General features: G+C 39.1%; 1 protein-coding gene across 1 annotated transcript in view; it reads left to right on the top strand.

Annotated features, from left to right (window-relative positions):
- Nucleotides 1-1018: 1018 nt before the first annotated feature.
- LOC103375136 (dynein heavy chain 8, axonemal) overlaps nt 1019-20160 on the top strand; it is a 37353-nt gene continuing 18211 nt past the window's right edge. The window contains 45 exon segments of the mRNA XM_008305343.1: nt 1019-1054; nt 1181-1315; nt 1684-1762; nt 2105-2256; nt 3230-3416; nt 3977-4140; nt 4802-4978; nt 5352-5482; nt 6140-6230; nt 6353-6454; nt 6564-6710; nt 6795-6992; nt 7689-7765; nt 7912-8011; nt 8141-8260; nt 8363-8498; nt 8625-8812; nt 8889-8969; nt 9102-9218; nt 9478-9597; nt 9732-9867; nt 9961-10067; nt 10156-10274; nt 10363-10441; nt 10585-10708; nt 10861-11027; nt 11131-11257; nt 13150-13385; nt 13710-13814; nt 13911-14021; nt 14127-14189; nt 14449-14549; nt 14690-14827; nt 14919-15159; nt 15276-15475; nt 15715-15868; nt 15955-16118; nt 16399-16501; nt 16950-17054; nt 18524-18685; nt 18854-19078; nt 19202-19374; nt 19479-19657; nt 19732-19919; nt 20022-20108. Of these exon segments, the coding sequence (XP_008303565.1) occupies nt 1019-1054; nt 1181-1315; nt 1684-1762; nt 2105-2256; nt 3230-3416; nt 3977-4140; nt 4802-4978; nt 5352-5482; nt 6140-6230; nt 6353-6454; nt 6564-6710; nt 6795-6992; nt 7689-7765; nt 7912-8011; nt 8141-8260; nt 8363-8498; nt 8625-8812; nt 8889-8969; nt 9102-9218; nt 9478-9597; nt 9732-9867; nt 9961-10067; nt 10156-10274; nt 10363-10441; nt 10585-10708; nt 10861-11027; nt 11131-11257; nt 13150-13385; nt 13710-13814; nt 13911-14021; nt 14127-14189; nt 14449-14549; nt 14690-14827; nt 14919-15159; nt 15276-15475; nt 15715-15868; nt 15955-16118; nt 16399-16501; nt 16950-17054; nt 18524-18685; nt 18854-19078; nt 19202-19374; nt 19479-19657; nt 19732-19919; nt 20022-20108 (6132 nt within the window).

Raw genomic sequence — 20160 nt, 5'->3', positions numbered from 1 at the left:
CCCCAAGGCCGAATGAAAAACCGCGTAGGGAGTCCTACGGTGATGCTCGTATTGCAGTCAGCTGTTCACGTGGACGTTAGCGCCAGCGGCTGAGCGCGTGACAGTCTGTCCGCGGTGAACGTTAGAAAACGGTCACAGCTTATAACGGCTGGGTGCGGATGGAAACGTTTCTTCGGTCGGTCACAGGGAAACACCGACGACTCGTTTCTACTTTACCAAACGAAAAAGGCACACAAAGAAAATGTGCCCGGCACACAGCCACGGTTTTCCTGAATAACCGAGTTTCGGTAAGTAAAGTTAAAAATGTAAGGCTAACGAACAGCCAAGTGCTAACGGTCATGTGAAGCTAATGCAGTCAGTTAACAGGGCATCACTGCTAAACTTAGCATCAGTCAGCTAACAAGCCTCTGCTTTGTACATTTTGTCATCATAAGTGCCAATGTTGATATAAAATCTGTCCTATTTTCTGAGCTGTTACTCTTCATCAAACATGACACTCAGTGTGTTAGATATACTGAAGTACAATGACAAAATACATCCAGCTTAAACATTACCGTATAATTATGTGTGCATGTGTTTTTTTTTTTGTTTTTTTTTTTACTTAATCTGGAGTGAATAAGCAGGACGACTCCCTTCTACTTTACTGAATGAAAAAGGCAGAAATTGTGCCCAACAGACAGCTACAATTTTCCTAAATAGCCGAGTCTTGGTAGCTAACTGTCAGAAATAGAAGGCTAACGAACAGCCAAGTGCTAACGGTTATGCTAAGCTAATGCAGTCAGTTAACAGGGCATCAATGCTGTACCTAGCATCAATTAGCTAACAAGCCTCTGCTATGTACATTTTGTCATTATAAGTCCCAATGCAGACATGAAATCTGTCCTATTTTCTAAGAAAAATCAACCACTATTCATCAGCTGCTTATGTGTGATTTTTATTTATTTATTTAATTTAAGAGTGAATAAGCAGGAGAAAGGAGTTTTTAAAGGCACATAAGGGGATCTTTGCTGTCTCCAAGATGGAGCCACAAAACCCAAAATCAAACCAACATCAGGTAAAGTGATTTAACACCTTAAGATGTAAACATAAGAATTCAAGCAAGCAACTCTGTTTAAGGTATTTAGATTTAGTTACTGAAGCAAATACAAGTACTGCAATTTACAACCAATGTCTTTCTCAGGTCACAATTAATCAGGCAAGGGAACAGCGAAAAAAGCTCCTCAGCCCTGCACACCAGTACCTGATCGACATCCTGGCTGACAGGCTGTCCTTGGCGCCAACTGAAGTAGAGGAATTCATTTTAGAGTCTTCATGTGTGAGTTTATCCATTGATTTTGACAGTGTGTGTACATCCAACCAGATGAGTAAATTGTCGTTCCAATAGTTTTGGTCTGTTTGATCTTTACTGTGGTCTGCTGGAACAAAATATATGACATTGACATACAGAGAACCTTTTGGCACTTTTCAGAAGTGACTGCACCTTTTCAGTTTACCTTTTGGGTGGAAACATCACGACACGTATGCTGGTTACATTTAGAATACAATTTTAGAGGCAACAAAAAAACTTTACAGTGGCATTGTGGTTTTGTTTGAATATCTTTCGTGCCATAATTTGTTTTACTATACAATTAGTGTGCTAAAAATGTTTATCTCTTCTTTCTTTTTTCTTTTTTTGCTGAATAGTTGGCTGCTGTTGATAATTTCTTTGCTATAGGAGGTTGTAAAACCATTTCCTTTGTGTATCAGAAGTCTGAAGTCCCAGGTAGGAATAAGTCTAGGAAGACGCTGTATTACATTGACATGCATTTCTCATTTTGTCACTCGAATTCAACACTGAATGACACATGTACAATAGACCAGAATTCCAGCATTTCATTTTTCTAAAATTGAAATGTCAGTTTGTGTGTGCTTCATTTTAGATGGGCCAGTTGTATGCTTGTCTTTACCAAATTTACTAAACTTTGTGAATTATCTCGTCTCCATACTGATAAATATCCAGAATTTAATACGCAGAATCAATATTTGTAATGAATACATTTAAACATGTGTTCCATTTTATTTTATTTTTTTTACCTCATCCAAAATTGTGTGGATTTACTTTCAGAGTGTAGCCGCTCATGTGCTGGGGCTCCCAAAGGGGAAAAGATATCGAGGCTGTTTTTAGCCGATTTATCCAAGACGTGCCTTACAGGAATTTGCTGCTCTTTCGCAAGGTTCAGAGTGGACGTTGCTGTGAATTCAGAGAATGTGCATGAGGTAAGATGGGCTCATATGTGCAACGTGGTCAGCTTCTGTAATTGTAGTTTGTTTAGTTTGGTGTGATAGATGCGTTTATTTGCTGTGCGTACTTCTCCTTATTTAGAGAACTGATCATGTGCTAAAAGGGGAGGGAAAATGATGTTGAAATGCCTTCACTAATAATTTTGAATTTTTTGTTTTTCCATTAAAAAAAATAGTGAAATAAAAAGCTATTGGAGACTGTATACAACAACCAAGGCACGACCACTCTAAATTCGATTTAGTGTTAAAAATGTTTTATTTTTATTGTAGAGCTGAATCTACATAAAAGAATAGAGACATTTATGGACGCATTAGGTTATTTTTAAAATCTTGGGAATATTCAGGCTTTATGGATAGATTTGGGAATAATGTCAAGTCAACTAGTCTGATTTATTTCCGTTAAAATGCATCCTGGTGCTGAAGTTCTTCTTTCGCCAAAATATAGTCAAATTGTGTCGGACTGGCATAAGTTGCTTTTGTCCTATCAGTGGAGTCTTGCTGATTTATTCATTATTACACTGTCAGCTGCTCAGATGAAGGTAAGAAGCATTCCCCCATATTCGTTTGGGAAAGGACGGGAACTGCTGTCATAGAAAACACAAGTTTGACTTCCTCAAATAACCAGTTTACTTCATCCAACGTTCTTGTCAGATGGTCAGATAACTTCATCCCCCTCCATCCTCAGCGTTATTCAAGTCAAATTCAAGGGACTACATCTAGACATTTTAGTATCTTTTACAAAACCGACCACATGTCTGTCTGTCTGTCTGTCTGTCTGTTTGTTTCTGATATGAGAAAGTTGAATTTGAAGTTGCCTGTTTTCATTTTTTTTACACAACTATTTAAGCTACTGTTAATCCAAATCAAATCTCCCCGGTCAGGTTTTAGCTTTTCTGAGTTTTTTTTTTTTTTTTGAAGTAATGGCAGATCTCGTCTTGATTCTTTGTAGGAGATCTTTTTTTCAGTGGTTAATGCCAGAGACGGCCTCATGAAAGAAACAGAGAACGCGGACAGCTTTGTGCCAGTAGCTCTTGACGCAGTACACGATTGGGGCGCCTTAGACAAGTCTAGAGATGGTGAAAAAATTCAAAAGAACTTCAAGCACACCATAAAACAATGTCTCGGCTCCTTAGAAGGTAAGTCATTTTGCCTCAAATTGTCACCTACATGATTTTCTCTTTTAATTTTTTTGAGTCTCTTAAAAGTCTTTTAAGTTCTGATGCTTAGAAGTAATTACCCTTAAACATTAACATACTTTCACTATTTGTCTGGCAAATCACTAGGGCTGGAGCCGAATAGCCGACTATTCGTTCGCTGTGCTGGAATCGGGATATCAAACTGGATCTCCGAATATCCCCTGTTAGCGGAAACAGAGCCGTCACCACTAACCAAAACACAGAAACTGGTCTTTGTAGCCACTGTAGTCACTGTAACTCGTCCGAGCCCGAGCGCACCCCCCACCCCCCCGTCGACAAAAATAGCCAGCCGCCACCACCACCCCTGAATATTCGGGATATTCGTCATTAATTGGGACCGAATGTCCGGAGATCAGAAATTGCTATTCGGACCAGCCCTACAAATCACATTTCAGTGCTTTAGAATTGTCATTTTTGTGGTAGTACCTGCTATTTATTAACCCAAAGGTGGTCTTGAACTCGTTCTGATGGCCTTGTACTTTGTCTTGTTTGTAAAACAGACATCCAGATGACAAAAGAGAACGTTGTTCATCTGCAAACAGTCACAGATGTTGACCTCTCTAAACTGGTCAGCCTTGAAGATATGAAAGTTGCGGCTGCCAACTTTGACACAGTGCAACAACTGGAACAAATTCTAAAGCAATGGTGCAAGCAAATCGAGCAGGTTAGTAGAATTAAAGCTTTAGAGCTGTCATTATGGCTACAGAACACAGGGAGGCCGATCATTAGGTCGAGATGGTGACAGAAGTACACAAGAGGGATTTGGATAATTGAAGAAAGAGGACATTGTGGAGGAGATTAAAGCAGAACATGTGAAAAGCAGCAGGAATTTCCAGTAGAAAGGGTGGTTAGTTAAAATATGTCCTTTACCAAACAGTCACCAAAGTTTCATTAAGACGTCGTTCAAATACAACTTGCAGGCCATGTTTAGCATCAGTTAGTCTCAACCAGGGGCGTCCAATCCTGGTCCTCGAGGGCCACAATCCCGCATGTTTTAGATGTTTCCCTCTTCCAACACACCTGATTCATATGATCAGCTCATCATCAAGCTCTGCAGAAGCCTGATCACGATCCTGATCATTTGAATCAGGTGTGTTGGAAGAGGGAAGCATCTAAAACATGCAGGATTGTGGCCCTCGAGGACCGGGATTGGATACCCCTGGTCTAAACTGTAACTGGAAACTGTAGAACATGGGCCAAAACACATCTCCTATGGTGAATGGATATGCTTTGTGAATATGTTAAAGCCTATCCCTTCCTGAATCAATCTTACTATGGATGAATGAATTGAATTTCTAAACTTTGATGGTATGCATAATCATCAGGTCTTGGTAGAGAGAGACATACTGAGGACATTGGATGCTTCTGAAGGGCCACGGAGTGAGTTGGATTACTGGAGAAAGATGTCTTCAAGCTTCAACGACATTATTAAGCACATCAAAAGCCCAGAGTTTAAGGCTGTTGAAATGGTGCTCCATATCAGCAACTCCAAAATGATGAAGGTACTGATGCAACTGTTAGACATCAAAAAAGGAATACAGAAAAGTTCTTATACAGTGATTGTGATATAAAGGGTTTTTGTCCATTAGCAGAAACTGTATCAGTAATTCATTAAATGACTTGATCACTCTTTTTAGATTCAGATATCACACAATTGTGTTTTTTTTCCCTGTTTTTGATATTCTGCATTCCTTGTAAACAACACTTTCAGCTCTGGTATTGTAACTTGACTTTTTTTTTGGACTAAAGGATTTATATATATTAAAAAAACATGAATTCATAATATCTGAAAATTTGCAATAGTCTTAACAGCTCTTAAGGATGAGCTGCCTGTGGAATTCCATTCAGCCCTAACAGACGGTTGTATTAATGCAGATGTGGCAGAGTCTGAATGGCAGGCTAACACATCATGCCAACGAGGCAAAGGACAGTGTACAGTTTCTTTCCACACTGGAGAAAGTCTGTCAACCTCTGTACAGCAATGACCTGGTATGTATAGTCCACAAGTTGATTTCTGTTTGTTAATACTGAACAGAAATATGTCTACTACATTATTTTGTACTGTCCAGAGAGTATCTGGACACACTAGAAACAGTTACACGTGTGTTTTCTTCAGGCTCTGTGCTTGAAGACATTTATTTTGAAATGCAATAACAGATGAGAGGTACCAAGTCTCATCTCGAAGTCGTTCCACATCAGTAATTGAAAGAACTATCTGAGACATGGCCCTAACACACGACGCCAAAAACGTTCCTCTTCCTCTGTTGATGTCATCGTATCAGTTCATCAAACTTTGTTCGACAAATCTGTTGTTTGAATTTAAATTCTATTGTCTATATTTTAATTGAAAATGCTGAGAGAAAAAAAAAATCACAGGAGCTGTTGCTGTACTCAGAACGGGTTAAACTGAAAAACTCCCAAAACTACTACATGATATTCACAATATGTTAGAAGACGACTGCCTGTTTTCTGTTCTATCGGTAACAAGACGAGTATTACAATTATAGGATAGACAGCACGGACACAATATGTATGAAGTGTTTGTTTATTAGCAGGTTAAAAGACAGCGTTTCTTTCTAAATAGGCCAAGTGTTATAAATATACTTATATATGCATTATATGTGTTACGTATATGTGTGATTTCAGTCAGCCATAACGAAAAGTGTGCAGAATATCATCAGCAGCATTCAGATGATTCACAGTATTTCACAATACTACAACACAAATGAAAAGATATCTGTACTGTTCGCCAAGGTAAGTGTACTTTATTTCGTCTTGGAAAAATCTGTTTCCTTTTTTAAGAATACGTGATTCGTATGAAAATATGCAATCTAAGGGTTTGTGAAATCATGAAAACTCCCTGAAAATCTTTCCAGGTCACAAATCAGATGGTTATAGCGTGCAGGTCATACGTTACTGATGATGGCGCAAGTCTCATATGGGATCAAGATGCTGAAGACCTCAGCAGAAAAATGACGGTGATGGTGGCACTGCATGTCCATGTTATCATTACCGAGGCTTAAACAGAGCACATTTTGACATGATCAGATTGTAACCTTGTGCTCATTCTTCTTTTATCGTGGGCAGGACTGTAGCTGCTTATATCAGGAGTATAAGTCTTGCTTCCAGAAATCAAAAACACAAGCAATGGAAAGTCCTCAACAGGGCTTCTTTGGGCTTTCGGAGAGTTTGATTTTTGGCAAGTTAGAGAAGTTCTTGAAGCAGCTTGATAAGGTACAGTCAATATTCACTTCTTCAGTTTGAGTCTTGCTCTTATTGTAAGGCCTTGACAAATAACAGTCAGCTTTATGTTTGTAGATTCTACAAGTAGTCACAGTGATCAAGATGTTTGGATCTCTTGAAAAATGCAACATTGAGGGCATTGAGACTCTGGCCAGACAATTCCACAACGTATTCATGGATATGAAAAGGAAGCAGCTTGACATGTTGGCTTCAGGGGCAACTGAGTTTGAAACGGACTTTGTTAAGTTTATGTCTCAAATCAGCAACATTGAGGTATGTATAATTTCCTGCTCTTACTGAGCTGCAGCTTGAATAGGTTGATTCTATCCTCTTGTACATTAAGTATTGTTTCCAACATAATTAAACTTTGTTTGTTCAGGAAACCTCATAATAATCAAGGTCACGTCTGAAAAGGAGACCTTTTTTTCTAAGGAGTTCTGTCAAGATGACAGTTACATAAAAAAACACATTCAAGACAAAAACAACCCAATGGAAATAGTAAAATACAAAATGCATCAGTGGTATGATTACATTTTAAGTCAAGGACTGTGTAGAACTGTTCTAGGGCACCCTTGTGACTTTTCAGTGAGTTCCAGTAGTAGATCTAGTGCTGTAGTTGCTGCTATGATAAAATATAAGGGTGCAGATGTAGGCAGGACGTGTACACAGTGTCTTGGCAGTAATTAACAACATGTGTATTTTTTTTCCTTTGGTCTAAAGAACACCATTTTAAAGAGTCATATAAAATGCAAAGGTGAATATGGGAGCCTGTAGTTGTCATTCAGAATCCGTTTTTTTAAATATAAGAATGAAGTTGCTTGTGTGGTTTGATATAGATACAAGTGAGCTTTGCAAAATTTTCTCTCTGGCCTCAAATGCAAAGCTTTTTCTTAATGTGAAAAAATCCCAGTTTTGACCTGAGCTTTTCAATAGATGGTAGTATGAAAAAAAGTTGTCTGTCCTCTACAGAACCAGCTGCAGGATTTTATGATGTCATGTCTGTCAAACTTCGTCTCAACTCAGCAAGCGCTTCACCTAATAGATTGGTCAGTATGATGTGGTGTAGTCGTAGTAGTGGGAGTGGTAGTAGTATAACCAGTAACAGTATAATATAAAGACTACTGTAATGATGTAAACCATTGTATAACAATAGGATCATTCTGACAGGTGTCTTAAATGGTTTTGTTTGTAGCTTTCAGAGGCTGAAAATTCCCTGTCTTGACACAAAGATGTCCAGCTGTTTGGGTTGTTTTCTTCAACATTATGCCTCAGAAATAGAGTCTGTGAGAAAGGTACCCAATTTGCATTTGTTTTATATACTCAGATTGCTAATAAACTAAAATATAATAAAATGGTACATTTACAGTAAAATACATACTTTCCTGTTTTTGTTAAAATCACTTTTCAAACCTTTTCTGCAGCTCTTTAACAGTCAGAAGGAGGACCCGCCATTAGATAGAAACATGCCTCCGGTGGCTGGACGGATCGGTTGGGTCAGGCACCTCTACAAAAAAATAGAGGAACCCATGTTATGCATACAAGTATAACTACCACCAATCATTTCTATCAGCAAAACAACAGAAAATACTTTATTATCCTGCTGAGAGATGTTTTTTGTTAACAGAGTCTGTCATCCTTAACAGGAAGCCTCCGACATCCTGTGCAGTTCTGAGGGACAAGATGTGGTCAGAATGTACAATCGAACTGCTGCTCTGTTGGTTGAGTTTGAGTGTGTTCACCATCAAGTATGGTTCAATGAAGTGACACAGATAGATCATGGTTGGTTTGCTGTTTCTGACCTAATGTGTTGATACACTAGATGATGCACGATTTCAGTTGTTAGGTGGCATCAGATGATTCTGTTGATAGTCATTTGAAATACTCCTTCCCTGTTCTTCTCAACAGTCTTGAACTGTACACTGTTGGTTCGTCACCCAAGCACAGGAAAGTTATTTGTCAACTTTGATCCTAAAATAACTGAGGTCATTCAGGAGACGAAGTATTTGCTGAGGATGGGTCTGAAGGTTCCAAATCAAGCTTTACAGTTTGTCAAGATGGAAAGCAAACTAGCCGCCAATCAGCTTAGGCTCCAGGTACAATAAAACACTTTTTTTTTTCACATAAGCATTGTTCAGCGATATATAAAATGACTTGTTTGCCTTTTTATAGGATATTTTGGCAGAGTATGAGTCCACCTGTGAGAACATACCAGCAGTCTTTGCCAGCTTGATGACTTCAAAAATAAAACATGTAAGCATTGTGTAAATACAGTCGATTCTTTCTTCTGTGGGAAAATCTCTAAGCTGGTAAATAAAAGTTTGCTACCTAAAGAGGGTTACCTTTTATTTTATAAGTAATTGTGTGTTTTTGGTGACTCGCTAGGTGGAATGTGCCCTTCACCATGGGTCAGTGCTGCTCACCTGGTCATCCCTCCTACTCGACAAGTTCTTTCAAAATGCTGAGACTGCTTTGTTTGAACTGACACAACTCGTAAACAAGGTATGCTACCTAACAAAAAAGACTGTGCACATTACTAGCTGTGCCCTTTGCAGATACAAATATTTCTGTAATTTCAAGTAGTGTCATTTAGAGTTGAAAGTAGGGCTGAATATTATTTTGAAAGAGATTTAGAAATCATCAGCCTATTTTATTTCATTCAGAGGGATTGTCATCCACGGTTCATCACAGTTTTGCTCTTTGGGTGTTCATAACAATACTCCTGCTCAAGGGCCATGTTTCTAAATGCCTTTTTTTTCAGGTGCAGAATATTTGTAAGACACACATTGATGATGTCCTCAAAGACGTCTCAGAGATGGTGCTGATTGCGCTTCCAGAAGATAATGTGTCTTTCATGGAGGACCTGATTGACCTTAATAAGGTACGACCATCTTATTTTCATTCGCTAAATTAAAACATCAGTAAAAATGTAGCTGTTGTTCCTGCATTAAATGAATACGTAACAACTATTTTGTTCAAGTTGTAGGTTTAGTTTTTGTATTTCTCTTGAAACAGAAACACTGTAAGGAGGGGGCAAAGACATTGCATGACAAATGCAGTAGGGTTGAAATAGCAGTCAGGGAGCTGGGTGATCTGTTCAGCACCGTTTATGAACCAAAGGGCCCCAAGACTGCTGAGAATCCTGTGTCAGGTGCTCTTAATTCCTAGTTAATAGTTAAACAAGTGGCAATAATATGAAAGTATTTAAATATAACTTTTGTGTTTTACTCTTTAAATGTTTTAGGAAGCAGGAGTGGGACACTTTCAGGAGAGAGCCAGACAGGTTCTACTAAGGACAAAGCAGTACTTGTAGAAGGCTCAGTTAAAGAAAAAACAATCAAATTTGAAAAGGTATGTTTACATACTAACTGCAAAGCATTTCTGCTATATACAGTGTACCAAAAGGTGTGAAAGCCTCAAATAAAAATCTTAATTTCAGGAGAAGAAGAAGCTTTATGAACACTTCAGTGAAAGGGTTTTAGATGCACTTGTCAAAACAGTGAAGTTATCTCTGGAGAGCCTGAAAAGGAGGATTTGTGCCACTAAGTAAGTATGTCTGTGTTTGTCAGGATATAAAAAACGACCAGTATCTCAGACAAATAATAATTATCTCCTACTGATTTGTGTCATCAAATGGGAATTTCAGTACTTACCAGCAAACGAAACCAAAGTCTGTGATTAGCCCACTCATAAAATCTGAAGCCCAGTTGGACATACCCAATTTGGTGAGTTTCAACTACTCATTGATGACTGATTCCTGTTCATGCTGCAGTAATGACGTTGTAGGGGAGGAGATCAGCTAGAATTCCTTGTCAGTTATGTTAAACAGAAAATTGGGTTTCTATGTCTTGATATTTGTTGTCATCAGGTAATGAAACCCAGTGTAGATGAGATCCAGCAGGCCATAAATCAACTCATCAACTTGGTATTGGAAACTAGCAAGGGTATCAAACGGCAGCAGGTGTACAGTCATGATGACACAACAAGTACAGGTAACTAAGTGTCAGCATGCACGCATGTAAAAAGACATCTGAAAGAAAGGTTGGCAGGAATGATGGTGTCCTGCAATAGAATAAAAATATGTGAATCTGCTTTTGGTTGATATTTTGCTTTTTTCCTGTTTTGATCCCATACGCAGGCCCAGAAAAAGACCATTTCTTTCAGTTTGTTGTCAAACACAAGGTCATCAAAAACATTGTGGGCATTTTGAAAACAGCAGTCAGCTCCCAGAGAAAACAAGTCACTGATGTTCTAAAGCAGTTTGAGTCTTTCAGGGTGATCTGGGATGAGGGCAGAGATGTCAAAGTCAAGGTCTGCCATCCTACAAACATAATGTGTCCTGTGCTGACTTTCATATAGGTGTTCTGTTTTCCTGGAAATATTAACATGCTTTTCTTCATTTGTAATTTGTAAGGAATTCATGGACAGCAACCCGTCCTTAATCCAGATAAAATCTCAAATCCAGTACTATGACTCTTTTGAACAAAAAATTGATGATATCAAGCCCACCATTGTATTGACGTCTATTGAACTGTCAACAGGTAAGCTCATCATAATGTGTTGTACTATTTTTCACTCTGATGCAGATTATTTTCTGCCCTCTGTATAACATTTTATAGAATACAAAGTACAACTGAAGCTGACAATACGTCAAATTGTGAAGGTGTTTGAACAGACTGATAATAGAATCTATTAATATAAATAATGACATATAATTATAAGGACAGGGATCCCCAGAGTAATTTCAATTCATTCTGTATGGACAAGATTGTCAGACAGGATTGTCTGATAAAGTTATTCTTTCAAAGTTGTCACAGTTTTGATCCAAGCCCTGTTTTGTGTACATTGTCTTACTCCTACCTCTTGCAACGCACCATCCACCCACCAGATGTCGTTAGACTTCTGTTCTGCTCCCAGTCATCTGTCTGCCACACCCACCTCACCTGTTGCCAACTTCTCAACCAGTTCCACCCACCTTAATCCTCACTATGGGGGGCTGGAGTCTATCCTAGCTGACTCAGGGTGAAGGCAGGTTCACCTGGACAGGTACCCAGTCTATCACAGGGCTACACTTAGAGACAGACAACCAGGCACATTCACATTCATTACAGACAATTTAGAATCACCAATTAACCTCAACATGTTTCTGGACTGTGGGAGGAAGCCGGAGAACCCAGAGAGAACCCACGCTGCACGGGGAGAACATGGAGACTCCACGCAGAAAGATCCCATACGAACTGGGCTGCGAGGCGACGGTACTGACCACTGAGCTACCTTGCAGCCCCCAGTCCCAACCAAGGATTTATCATTCACAGGACTTGACATAGGTTGAGTGCACCATCGCCTCACCTAGGTTGGGACGCCTGGGATCTTTCTGAGTGGAGTTTGCGTGTTCTTCCTGTTCAACGTTCTCTCCACGTTCTCCGGCTTCCTCCCACAGTCTATAAACAAGTTGAGGTTAATTGGTGGTTCTAAATTGTCCGTAGGTGTGAATGTGAGTGTGCTTGGTTGTCTCTCTGTGTAGCCCTGTGATAGACTGGTTACCTGTCCAGGTGTCCCCTGTCTGTATAGATAGGACTTGACATGAGTGAGGCAAGCAAGGAGCCACTGTAGCATGATGAAAATCACCCCTGCTCTATCCAACCCTCCGCCTGACTGCTTTGTGCATTTGTGTGCTCTCAGCTTTAGCATTATTCTGTTTCCTGTTTTCCTGTTTAACTGTTTGACCATGAGCTCTACTTTGCCCTCTGGTTGAGTTACCTACCACCCTGTCTGTCAGCCTCAGTGTTTTGCATTTTGCAAATAATCCTCTCAAACTGTTCCTTCTTGCTTGGCTCTCTCTAAACTTAGGTCCTGCTCTCCTGGCACCCTGACACTGTGGAAGAAATATTTGTCAAGACATTTCATTTTAAATGAAAAATATCAGCCTCACAGCAATCCATTGAATGTTTCAAATTTTCTTATTGCTCTTAAGCCAATGTATTCGCACCCAGACACTGCAGTGAATTAGATAGTGTGCTTGTAATCCTACAAACACACATTTGTTATCTCTCCCTTAGCACATTTGATGTTTTAAGTCTAAAATGTATTGATACATTTAGATTTTCATATGCCATGCAAAGCAGCCCACATGGGATTAGAAGAGACCATGGAGGCCAGGCCCGGACCAGACCAAAACAAAGTGTAAAATCTGAGAAGCAACTTAAGCATTTTCCTCAATCAAATCATCAGACAACCAGTGTCTACAACACAATTAGAAATCACTAGAAAAAATAATACACTTTACAGTGCTGGAGAAATCAGAGCATTTAGAGTGAACGCAAAATTAATTCATCAAAATAAGTAGTTTTTTTTTCCTGGCTTTTCCTAGTTTTAGAACTGTTTTTTTTCAAAGGGAGCAATGCAAAATGAAACTTTTTTTTCTTGTATACAGGTACATTAAAAAGGGCCCTGACAGCTGAGACCAAAGCCTGGAAGCAACTGTTTTGCAAGTACCTGAAGATGAAGTACGAGAAGAAAATGATTGACACCAGCAAACACACTAAGAGATGCCTTGAACAACTGTCACATCCTGTGGTTGATCTGGAAGATGTACGTCACACCGCTGAGACCCTGTCTAAGCTTCGAGATGCTGAAGTGCAGACCGATATGACGTTGACTTCCATTGAGGTATGAATAGCAGAATCATCTGTTTTCAGGGATAGAGCTTAGTTCTAACTGCAAAGGATGTATGACCATGTGCACACCGAAAGTAGCACTGCTTTTAAAAGCGTAAATATCTGCACCAGTGAACGGATGTGTCTACAGTTACAGATGAGGAAATGAAATTTATTCCAGGGAGTCATTGCTTGTCAGAGGTCAACAGATATAAGGCATATAAGACACCAAACGTCCACACACTGATTTGTAATACATATATAATATTCATGGAGCTGAGCCGTGTTTATCTAACCTAATAAACAAAAGCCTAACCATATAATAATATATTTACAGGAAGCCTTTGAAATTTTGACTAAATATGAAGCAGAAGTGACCAAGACAGAAGCAGAGGAAGTAAACAATCTGAAACATCTTCTCACAAAGCTTCAGTCTAAAGCTGTTGGTATTCTTTTTATATTTATGCTTGTTTTGTTTTGTGATTTTAGTGTGTTTTCTGATAACTCATTCTTGGTTTATAATTCTTGACTTTCCCAGGGGTCAGTGCAACACGAGCTTTTCTGTAAGCAGCCCCAGTTCAGACAAACCCTTCTTGAATGTGTTGCTGTTTTCCAAAATGACATTGCCGTTTTTAAGGAGCAACATGACGTAAGTAATCTGTGAATATTTTAGCTACTGTGTGTGTTTTCAAGTTTTCAACACCTCTAAGTTTACACTCAATTATTTATCAGTTAATTTGGTGTTGTATTTTAGGAAGGCCTGAAGGTCGATGGAATAACGCCACAAGAAGCCAGCAGCAGGTTCCATATCTGTCAGGTACTGTTGTCATTTTAATTAATGCCATTCTTTATTTCCGTCATTGTTGAGACTGGAGACTTGGTTTTATAACTCTGCAAAGCTGAATGCTTAAAAAGAGTCAAGTCATATAAATGTCGTACGTAACAAAGTGCTAAAACAACTATTCAGTAACACAATGTTAGTATTATGATGTTGATGATTCTTGCTTCTGTTTCTATTAGTCTTGCAATGTGTAAGTGTAATTTCTTGTTTTGTTTTTTTTTCTAATTTCACTCAGGCTAGTTTTAAAGAACTCTGGAGAAAGTATACCAGATGTTATTCTGGGGAACAGCTTCTTGGCATGCCAGTTACAGAGTACAAGTATCTACACATGAAAAAGTACGTTGTCCCTCTTCCAAAGCTTTTCCTACATTGCCATAGCAATGACAATTTAGTCATATTTTAGTGATGCTATTTATATTTAGACTATTGTACAATGTATTTAGACTAATAATGGTATATGTGTTGCTTCCCTTAAGAAAAGAGCTGGAGCTGCTTCAGAAGCTGTATGGCCTGTATGATGCAGTGATGAGTAAGATTAATGGGTACTATACCATTCTCTGGACACAAGTGGATATCGAAAGGATCAATTCAGAACTTTTGGAATTTCAGAACAGGTGAAGTATTTTGGTTTTGTTTTGTTGTTGTTTTGTCCCCTATATTTTTTGTATACTGTAGATATTTATTGTTCATTGCCCCTATATGTAGGTGTCGGAGGCTACCCAAAGCACTGAAGGACGTGCAGGCCTTCCTGGACCTAAAGAGGTCCATTGATGATTTCAGTGAGTCATGCCCTTTGCTTGAAATGATGGCAAATAAATCTATGACGCACAGACACTGGGACCGGATCACAGACTTGACTGGACACCAATTTGATGTGGACTCCAATACCTTCATGCTGAAAGACATCATGGAAGCACCTCTGTTGAAGTACAAGGACGATATTGAGGTTTACTGGCAGTTTGGATACTTTGACCACATTTAAACCTGTTCACATTTTCCTCCACATTATTGTATCTGTTTATTTTAGTTAATCTTCGTAAGCTTTGCTATCTGTTCTTGTAGGACATCTGCATATCTGCTGTGAAGGAGAAGGATATTGAAGCCAAATTGTCACAAGTAAAAGAGGTGTGGTCTGGCCAGATGCTGAGCTTGATGACATTTAAGGACAGAGGAGAACTGATGCTGAAAGGGGCAGAGACAGCAGAGATTCTCTCCATCCTGGAGGATAGTCTGATGGTTCTGGGTTCATTGTTGAGCAACAGGTAAAACAGAACAAATGCAAACTTGAAATTTAGATTTTATTAGCTTACTGATCCCAAAGGAACCATCACCCCTCAGGAGAACAATGAGGAAAGACTAAAACCAATTTTTCAAAAAAGAAACAGAAATAGTGATAAAATAAAACCTTGCGTAGAATAATTAAAGACATGTTTGAAGACATAGGATCCATACAGTGTCTGTGATGTGCTACGGAACATGTGTCCTTGTTCGCCCTATACAGGTACAGTACCTACTACAAAGCCGAGATCCAGGATTGGGTCTTCAAGCTTTCAACGTCGTCTGATGTCATTGAACAGTGGATTACTGTGCAAAATCTGTGGATCTATTTGGAAGCTGTATTTGTTGGGGGGGACATTGCCAAAGACCTGCCACAGGTGCAGTTTATGCTTTTTACCGTTGCTTTCTGAAAATCACGATTTGAAGTTTTTCCTGCTAAATGGCCTGTTTTTTCCAATTGCAGGAAGCTAAGCGCTTTCAGAAAATTGACAAGTCCTGGATTGAGATCATGCAGAGAGCTCAAAAGGTCCCAAATGTGGTTGAGTGCTGTGTTTGTGAGCCAACTCTGGGCCAGCACCTGCCAGAGCTTCAGAAAGAGCTGGAGATGTGTCAGAAATCTCTTGCAGGGTAATTCTTTTTAAAAAATCCAAACGTCTTTTAGGTAGTTCTTCCCTGTTGTGGTGCGTTGTAACTCTAATTATTTTTTAATGCCATTATCCCCCCGAGTTTCCCTACAAATTGTGCCTTTCAGTATTTTGAAAACTATATTATTGATGAAATTACCAAAAGTGTACATGACATGACAAGATTTTAAATGCTTCAAAGTAACCACAAAGTTGGTTTCATCACTGGTTAGTTATAGCAGTACAGGTGATGTTAATGAAGATAACATGGTCTACTTTAATAGGTACCTTGAGAAAAAGAGGCTCCTGTTTCCACGATTCTTCTTTGTGTCAGATCCGGCCCTTTTGGAAATCCTTGGACAAGCCAGTGATTCTCACACAATCCAGGTAAGGAAATTTATTGTTGCCATGAAAATAAAAAAACAAACAAACACACGAATAAAACATGTTAATTGTGAACAGGAATCATAGCACCTCTGCCAAGGATGTTGCATGTTCCATTTATATGTCCAAGTGTTAGCAGGAGATCTTAAAAACTTGTCACTGTATTTCAAAAATGAAATTTGGTTGAAAACAAGGCCATGTGCCAAGTAAGAGAAGATCAGGATATAACCCAGATACAGATACTAGTCAGTAAAAGAAATGTGTTTGTCGCCAACTGTTGGAAATTTAGATTGAAAAACATCAGGACCATGAATTTTGTTTTTTGTCTTTTCCTAATGACAACGTGTATACTGAGGACCTCGTCAAGATGTTCTCGCATTCATCTATTATGCTGACATTTGATTTGTTCCATTTTGTTGAAAAAATGAATTTAGGTGTAAATGTTTTTCAGTCACATCTTCTTGGAGTGTTCGACAATGTCAATGAAGCAGAGTTTCATGCAAAAGAGTACGACAGGATTTTGGCTGTTATTTCACAAGAAGGAGAGAAACTAGTGGTATGTAATGCTAATTGCTTTTTGAGATTGCAGCTGTATTTTAATATCTACAGTGCTTAACACATGTATTAGACCATCACCCAATGTAAGGTTTATGCCACAGCTGACTTAAATTAACAGCATTGGGAATTACCAAAATCAGTTTTTGTGTTTCTGTAGTGGTTAATCCACCAGTATGTAGAAGCTCTTTAACACTGGAATATAATTATTATTGTTATCCATGAACTTTTAAATTAAGTTTTACAAAAAAAAAAAAAAGGAAAAATTGTGAAGCACATTTTTGTTTCTTGATTAAGATGTCAAATTATAGTTATTTACTTGCATCCCTAAACAGAAAAAAAATGTTTTAGTGGTTGAATGTTATGCTTGATTTATTTCTGACTGTTCAGAGAAGCCCAGTGAGCCGGGGCAAATTTGGGTGTAAAAAGGTGAATTTGGTTTGAAATTCCTCATTCTCATTCAAAACGGAATACTGTCAAGAGCTGAGTGTGAATTAAAGCACTTCATGATGCTGGATGGTCTCTGAGACAAACAGGGAAAGACATAGAGTGTTTTCACAGTGTGGTCAGGCACGCTTTAAAATCAATTGCCGAGACTGGTTCTTACAAAATGCACCAAGGAAGAGGCAGGAGACGAAAGTTAACTGAAGCAGATGTCAATCATCTTAAGATTGTAAGTACTAGAGACAGAAGGGAGACCACTGCTGGTCTTCAGGCAGAGATGAGTCTGACCAAGTCTCAGGAATAACCAAAAGCAGACAACTGATGGAACAAGGCTTGAAGAGCTACTAAGAAACCGATTTTGAGGCCTGCAAACATCCAGAAATTCCTCAGATTTGCCAGGGCTGTTGATGATTGGAAGAAGGTCCTCTGGATGGACGAGTCAAAGTTTGAACTCTTTGGTCAGCATCGTCGTGTTTATGTCCACATAGAAGCTGGAGAACGTTTTGATGTCAGATGCAAAACAAGTCTGTGAGAACATCTAGAGACGGTTTGGAACTCAATAACAAAAGAGAATGTCGAAAAGTACATAAAAACAATACCAGCCAGAATGCAAGCTGCTGTCAGTGCCAAAGGAGGTCATACAAAATACAACATGTTTTGGTTATTATGTGTGAAAAAGGACTATTTAGTTGTAGTAAGTTTTTGAAAGAGTTCTACAACATTCATATTTTTTCGTTTTTATGACAAGTGGTCTAGTAAACTTGTTAAGCACTGTATATAATGTGGATTTACTTGTTAATGTGAAGCCTTTTTTGAGCTGGTCTAAATGGAGCTGAATTTAATTACATTTCATACTGGGGAGTTGCATCTACAACCAGATCATATTGCATGGCTGCATTTTGTGTTTTGTGTAGGATAGAAACATCTAGAAAGCCTAAACTACCTTAAAAGTATTATTGAGTCCATTCTTTTCAGCACTGCTCACAGGTATGTGACAATATAGTAAATGTTTGTCTGTGGTTTCAGCTGAATGAATCTGTCATGGCGCAGGGGCCAGTGGAGCTCTGGCTTGGGGAGCTGTTGTTGCAGCAGCAGGTCTCATTACACTCTGTCATCACAGCTTCAGATCAGGAGATAAACGATGAAGACTTTGATCTTCTCTCTTTCCTCCAGAAGTTTCAAGCACAGGTCAGAACACAGAAGTGTGGGTGTTAGTACAAATGTTTAATGGCAAGATTGTAAATGTCATGAGGATGCCCCTTTGTATAGATGTCAGGTCAAAAGCTTGTACATGGGGTTGTGTGATATTGTATTGTGGTATAGATTTTTTCCATACATTCCATCTTTCTTCTTTAGGTGGGCCTGCTAGGAATCCAGATGCTTTGGACGAGAGATGCAGAAGAGGCCCTAGAAAATGCACAAGATGACAAGGAGATCATGCCTTTCACAAAAAAGAAATTCCTAAATCTGCTCAGTTTGCTTATTAAACAAACCACCCATGACCTCAGCAAATTTGAGAGAGTCAAATATGAGACTCTTGTCACAATTCATGTGCACCAGAGCGACATATTTAATGACTTAGTAGGTTTTACTTCTTACATCTTTCTTTAGCTACTGCCATGAACATTTAGAAAGAAAAATATGAACAGACTGTAGTCAGTATTTATGCATCACAATCATATTTATGTCCCACTTGGTCCTCAGGTGACAAAGCATGTAAAGTCTGTCAACGACTTTGAATGGTTGAAGCAGAGCAGATTTTACTTCAAGGATCTTTTGGATAAGGTCATCGTATCCATTACTAATGTTGACTTCATTTATCAGAATGAGTTCCTGGGCTGTACTGATCGTCTGGTCATAACCCCTCTGACTGACAGGCAAGAAAAATGATTCTTTTGATTTTGTGACTGCAGTTAATTTAACTTTTCATATGGTGTTTGATCCTTAGGTTGAATCAAAGAACTGCTTTTTATCAACCTAGGTGTTACATTACACTGTCCCAAGCTCTGGGCATGAGCATGGGGGGAGCCCCTGCTGGGCCAGCCGGTACCGGAAAGACTGAAACCACCAAAGACATGGGTCGCTGCCTTGGCAAGTATGTTGTTGTGTTCAACTGCTCTGACCAAATGGACTTCAGGGGACTTGGCAGGATATATAAAGGTATCCCCGGCAATGAAGCAATTCATCAAGTCGTAGTGTGCAGTTTCACCTATGTCGTGATGTGTTCTTTTCAGGCCTTGCGCAGTCAGGCTCGTGGGGCTGCTTCGATGAGTTCAACAGAATCGACCTGCCAGTGCTTTCTGTTGCTGCTCAACAGATCTACATTGTTCTGACAGCACGCAAGAGACACCAAAGCACTTTCATTTTTACTGACGGAGACTGTGTGGCTCTGAATCCGGAGTTCGGCCTGTTTATCACTATGGTAAGATCCACAAATCCACAGAGTCTTAAAAGAAGCGCATTACAACTAAGTAGAAAAACTTTAATATGCACTTAAGAAAGAACATTGCCACTCTATGTCTAGAACCCTGGATATGCAGGTCGCCAGGAACTTCCTGAAAACCTAAAAGTTCAATTCAGAACAGTGTCTATGATGGTACCAGATCGGCAGGTGGGTCAAGACTATTTTTGCTCAAGAGAAATATCATTCCTTCTATTTTAGC

The sequence above is a fragment of the Stegastes partitus genome, unplaced genomic scaffold (assembly GCF_000690725.1).
Source record: "Stegastes partitus isolate 25-593 unplaced genomic scaffold, Stegastes_partitus-1.0.2 Scaffold2481, whole genome shotgun sequence".
In the NCBI taxonomy this organism is placed as follows: domain Eukaryota; kingdom Metazoa; phylum Chordata; class Actinopteri; family Pomacentridae; genus Stegastes; species Stegastes partitus.
This window is presented reverse-complemented; position numbering and strand designations above follow the sequence as displayed.